Raw genomic sequence first — 6244 nt, 5'->3', positions numbered from 1 at the left:
ACATGGAAAAAGTCTACCTCGACCGAAAGGGAGTAAAAGTCCCAGAAATCGAGTGAGACTTGGACTTTTGTAAGGAATTTTCATGGGTCACTCTTGTTCTTAATATAAGTTCTTTAGAATTTCTCATATCGTTTTTCCTGGATTAGCATCTTGAGGATCTCACGAGGTGGCTTTAAGTGATAGGGGATTGAAACTAAACCTAAAGGCTTATCATTCTGGGCTTCAAAGCTAAACTACCAACCTTACCTTGAGAAACCTATTAGGCCTGAGGAATGAATGGGACAACATGCTTTGAAAATGAAAATCCATTCAATCGGGGCTGTGGAGTAATTCCTTTCTCTATTGAACTTAAGCTTTTTGATGAAGTTATCAATATATGAGAGATCAAATAAAGTCTTTAAGTCTCGCCACAACCCTCGGAAACTATATGTGCTTGCTTAGTCTTTGAAGATAAAATGAATCCAATTTGCATTAACTAGATCTTTCTATCACAATTAACCAGGCTAAGAAATTTGCTGAGACACCTAAAGACTCCCCCGATTTTATGCTCTTGGATCTTCCCCTTTTCTTTTTTTTTTTTTTTCTTTTCTTTTTTTTTTTTTTTTTAAGTGAAGCCCAAGCCCAAGGAACATGCTAATGAACTCCTCCTGTTCAACAGTTATGCGAGCCAAGGTCAAATTTTGATGTCTTGAGCTTTACAGTGTATTATTTTGTCAGCACTAATTTATGTGATAATCGAATGATGTAAAACATTCAGAATGAAAATATCAGAATCTTGACTTGCAAAGGCGCATGAGCATGTTAGATAGAAAGCTGAAGTTGTATTGAAATTAAAATCATCGAATATAAACTGACTAAAAATATCAGAAAGAATAAACTTGATTTCAATTATAGACTTTTATTGTGGACATTCCATCTATTGATACCTTAATTATCTTAATATAAATTTATAATGTATTAGGATGTGAAATAGAAATTTAGGATATTGCATTTTGGTATGTTCTTCATTCTTTGTGTCATCACTGCATGGCTGCATTTATGACTGATTCGCTGTACTAATATATTTCATCATCATTATTTATTTATGTGGCTAAAATTATTAATTGTGATCTATTTAAACTCTGACTTGTGTGCTAATGATATTTACTACTAAGTGAGCATAAGAAATAAGATTGATATAGTGGCTGGTATCATATGAGGTGCTAACCAGTTTTGGATGGCTTTTTTCTTCAAAAGGTAATAGGGACACAGCACTAAATTAAGGTGGGGAATAGGATGCTTTTGGTGCTGGAATTTGATTAGACTCTGAGGATTAAACCAGCAGTTATGAGAAAAAAGATTAAAGGTACAAATGAGTCCCTGTCACAGTCAGTTTTTAGTAATCCAAGGAAAGGATTGGTACATGTTAGCCTTCAAATTTATTCTACCCCGACCATTATTTGAACAGAAAATACTTCTGATATTAAATGAGTAATGAGATAGGGGTGATTGATATTTCTGTTTGAGAAAATCCTTAAGGGTTCAGTTGTTGCCGGTTCAACGGATATGCAAATTTGGTTTAGAATGGTGTGACACAGTTTGGTAACTATCTAATGTAGTTAATGATGCAACCCAAAAAGAGTGGGACTCCATGGCTTTTCGGTATCATCTGGAGACTGAATTTTTTTAGCCTAACCTTGGTAAAAATACCTAGTATTGCTTCAAAAGAGTCAGATTTGAATGAAAGATCTACTTATTTGAGCTAAAACAGGCTTCTTCATAAAACTCAACACGAAGCCTCTGAGCCTTTGCACTTTTGGGCAGCTTCCATCATTTAGGGGGTTCAAATGAGCTTTTTTATTGTATTATTGGGAACATAGGTTTTTATTTTATTTGTTCTCAAAATATGGCCTTAGCGTTCTTTTCTGTTTGCATAAATAAAGTTTTCTTGGTGATGTAAAGTCAGAATCCCTAACTTATGTTACATGTGGCACCATTATCTACTGTAGACTCAAGATAGGATAAAGTCAAGAATATTTTTTCAGTCAATTCTAGCAAATTCACAAACTTTGTCATTACAACTTTCTGCAAGTACAAGCAAGCAGTAGACCATAAATGTCAACTTATGGAATTCTAGGTTGAGGATTTTGTTTGGGTAACATTGACAAAAGATCAGTTCCTGGTAGGTGAGTACAAAAGTTGGTTGAGAAGATTGGTCCAAAAGATGATTGAGAACATCGATTCTAATGCTTCTCACGTTGACAACAGTTTGATGATAAAGGTACTCCAAATTCAAGAGCAAATATTATGTACCTTGAGAAGGATGATCCAATCCAACATTTCTGTTAGGGACATCTTAAGGCCCAAATATTTTTTTAGCCCTATCGTTGATGACAACCGTGTTTCTGGTCAATGGAGTTGGATTTGGTCGAAAGACTAATTTTTCACGCAATAACTTTGAGCGAAAACTTTCAGCCCTTGCCATTTTTGGCAGACTCCATTTATAGTGTCTAAAGGACATTTTATAAATTATTCAAAAGTTAATCCATTTATTTTTGTTAATTTTTCAAAATTCGTGCATAGTGCTTATTTTTGGTTTTGTATAATCAAGTCCATTTAGGGCTAGCCTTTGAGATTTAATAAAATTCATGAGATTTTCTCCTGAGCCTTTTCAAATTTAAGTATTTTATGCAAATCAATGAATGTTTGATGCCCTTTTCTCTGGTGTTCTTGATTGAATATGCTTAGTATTGAAAGGTTGTCCATTTATGCGTTGTCTGTTCATCCACATACCTGGAGAACTTTTAATGATGGTAAAGCTGTGAAAGGATTTTCTAGAATTAATTGGATATATATATATTTCTTCCTTTTGGTTTTCTTGTATGTAATTGGTAATTATCTTTGTAATATGATAACCTTTTATGTCCTCCAAAATGTAGAGAGGCTGACGAGTACCGTCTACGAGAAGTTTGTGAGAGCTTTCTTGGACCTCCTATTGGGATGACTGAAGCTCCATCATCCGATGTAAAAACAGCAGCATGGGACCCTTATGTTCTGGTAAGGCCTTTTTGTATTCTTCCTTAATTCTTGTAGGTGTTTAAACTGGTATTTATGTTTCTGGTGTGATGTAAATTCTCTCGAAAGTTTGTTGTTGGGCTGCCCATGTCTGCATCTTCTTGTTTGCTATGTCCTTTTTAATGTTTTTCTTTTATGTGAATTTTTATTATTTGATGACAGTTTGTAACTTGTGTCTTCACAGGGAATGAACAAGCACAAGCTCCTTCGAGAAGATATTCTTCCAGCTATGGCATCAAATAGAGGAGTTCAAAGGTTGCTCAACGAGTTCATGGTTGTCCTAAATGATTATGAGATAACAAAAGCAAACTTAGAACAGAAGAATCTCGTTCATACAACAGCAGTGGCTACTACAGATGAAATGGATTCTTCCCTGCCTGCAATCGATAAAAGAATTCCTGATTCAACATTAACCAATCAAATGGACTCTGCCCAACAAGCAATAGGTCCAAGGGATCCTACCTTGACAAAAACCAACCAAACAGACTCCATTGTACCCATGAATGGTGAAATAGATACCATTTTGCAAGGTACAAATCAAGTGGAATCCATGCTACCGATGCCAGAGCAAATGAATTTGGACCCCCCTGCCTCCGAGCAAGTAAATTCAGCAGGGAAAGAGAAGGATTCTTGATCTTAGAATCGTGTTTGGTAATTAGTGATCATTGGATATACTAACCTGTTAGTAATCATTTTATGGAGTATGTATTTTAATTTTGTCCTTGGGCTTTTTGCATGTGATGCGTTCTTATCTGGGGACTCGAGAGCCGAATAGCTTCTGATTTTGTTGATATGTGTCCTGTGCAAGCTATTGAGTTCAAACTACATTCAAAGCACATCTGGTGTGTATTTCACAATTTGGAAGCTTTTGAAGACTACATGTTTTCTTGAACTGGAAAGGATGACTTGTACTATATGAAGCTAATTTTTGCCCTTTTGAGATAAATGTAAAGTTTATTGCCCATTTTTAGTGGTTATTCATTTCCAATTGGTTGTAAATTATTTTTCTTCATTTCCTGCCTTCATATTTTCTTGGAAACTACCACCATACCATATGTATGGAATTAGTTGTTTTGCAAATAAAGTGGATAGGAGCGTCGAAGTGTGAATCAATGCCAAATTTACAATGTACAAGATAAAAAGTTGGCCATAGAAGACGACCTGTTTGATTTCTACTTTTTTCAAAACTGATTTTTTCTTATATTCATTTTTAATCACGTTCTCTCAAAAATAAAAATAAAAAATAAAAACAAAAACAAAAAAAGGAAAAAAATGTTTGAATCAAAATTTTTTATTATTATTTAATCATACATTCTTAAAAAAATTCACTATTACAATACTGATTTTGACAAATGGGCGTAAAGTGGAATGTCAATGTTAGCTCCTATTTACGAAGTTTATAACACGATGTTAAAATTTAATGTTCGATCTTAAAAAATCAATTTTGTTAAGAATAGTAGTTAAAATTTTTAAATGTTGGTTAATGCTTTTATATTCGAGCAATGTAAAATTTATCCAAGTATGATATGAAAAAGTACACGGCTGTTACGAAAGAGAGGAGTTGATGCCAATTACAAAGTATGTGTCACAAAATAAGGCATCATATTTGTCTCATGTAAACATGTGCGGAGTCAGAAAATTTTTTCAATGCAACAAAATTTACAGTTAAATTTGAAGTGAAAGGATTCTCTTTATAACAGAGTAACTCGTACAACTAATTTTATGACAAAACACACTTGCCAATTCAATAATTTAATATTTTACACAGTAAAAAATACTTCACTTCCACTAATTTTTTTTCCAACAGTCCATTTTTCTCTCACTCACCATTTCTCCCAAAAATCTGTAGAATGGCAATGGACATTATTCTCCCAACCACTATTTCTCCCACCAACTTTTCTCCCAGCCACTATTTCTTACAGAATTCTTTAACTGGGCAGCGGCAACCCAAAGTTGAGTGCACTCAATTGTATATGGCTTCGCCCTTGCATGTAAATAAAGATGGATTAAATTAGTTGTACACAATTGGTGTACTTTAAGTTTGACACTATACGTGTTATCAAAATCGGTGTCATTGATTATTAAAAGTGTTGTTAAAATTAAGAATAATGTTGCTTGAACAAGGGCTTTTGACATGTACTGTTGACAATACCTGTGGGGCTCTTTTTCTTTTGCTGTTGTTCAAACTGTATAATAAATGTTTGATATTTGTCTCTTATTTTTAAATCCCGTCATTGACCCTATTTGTATAGCAATGTTGTAAAACTAATGTGTAAAAAGTTGTCACTTCACGACAATGTCAAACTTATTATCAATAGACAACAAAGATGTACATGTAGCGTAATTGAATAAAGATTCATTCTTAACCAAGACCAGCAAAGAGATTATATTAGAGAGCTTTTAATTAGTGATATTTTCATTGCAAACAAATAATACAGAGTTAACGATATAATGAGTTATTAACTAAGGCTTTCTGAGTTACCGGATTAAAGTCATAGACGATTCATATTCCAAATTGTTCATTATAAAATAATATAGCCAAAAAAAAAAATATTAATGAAGGATGAATCAGGAGTTATACAATTATTGCGAGGGCATCATCCAAACTTGTTTCTTCCATTTTCAAACTTTTGTATACGGTTAAGATATATGCGACAGCTAGAGAGAAAAAAATAAATTTAAATGGTTACCAATTAAATTAATTATTATTGTTGTTGTTATCCTCAGTTCAATTTCGGCCAAATAAAAGCTCAAATTATGATTAGAAATGTAGGATATCAAGGAGGATGAACGCATCTTTAATTTTGTATTTAAGGTAATCTTAACCAATTTCAAATTGATTAGATGGTAACTTATGAAAAACAAGCCAAATTTCAAAAAATGTAGTCCTAACTCCTGTTAAGAATTGAGATTTCATCTTAAAATGTCAACTTTATTAAGAGGAGTAGCCCAAGATTTTCTTAAATTCGTCAATATTTCGGTATTTAACTGATGTGGGATTTTTATCTCTTAACACGCCCCCGCAAGATGATAGCTCGTTTGAACAGACCAATCTTGCAATCTGTTGCTCATTAATTGAGACTTATAATCGGATCGAATCGCTCGTTGGAAATTAATGAGCTCTGATACTATGTTAAGACTTGGGATTCCATCTTAAAATGTCAACCTTATTAAGAGGTGTAGTCCAAAA

The 6244-nt window shown here is 33.4% G+C and overlaps 1 protein-coding gene across 1 annotated transcript in view; it reads left to right on the top strand.

Annotated features, from left to right (window-relative positions):
* Nucleotides 1-4066, top strand: part of LOC111412628 (protein HIRA-like) — a 12462-nt gene extending 8396 nt beyond the window's left edge. Inside the window, exons 6-10 of the mRNA XM_023043561.1 lie at nucleotides 610-662; nucleotides 1303-1398; nucleotides 1599-1708; nucleotides 2919-3036; nucleotides 3239-4066. Of these exons, the coding sequence (XP_022899329.1) occupies nucleotides 610-662; nucleotides 1303-1398; nucleotides 1599-1708; nucleotides 2919-3036; nucleotides 3239-3688 (827 nt within the window). The 3' untranslated portion in view covers nucleotides 3689-4066. The remainder of the gene's footprint in view (nucleotides 1-609; nucleotides 663-1302; nucleotides 1399-1598; nucleotides 1709-2918; nucleotides 3037-3238) is intronic.
* The last annotated feature ends 2178 nt before the right edge of the window (nucleotides 4067-6244 follow it).

Source organism: Olea europaea, chromosome 16 (assembly GCF_002742605.1).
Source record: "Olea europaea var. sylvestris chromosome 16, O_europaea_v1, whole genome shotgun sequence".
Classification (NCBI taxonomy): domain Eukaryota; kingdom Viridiplantae; phylum Streptophyta; class Magnoliopsida; order Lamiales; family Oleaceae; genus Olea; species Olea europaea.
This window is presented reverse-complemented; position numbering and strand designations above follow the sequence as displayed.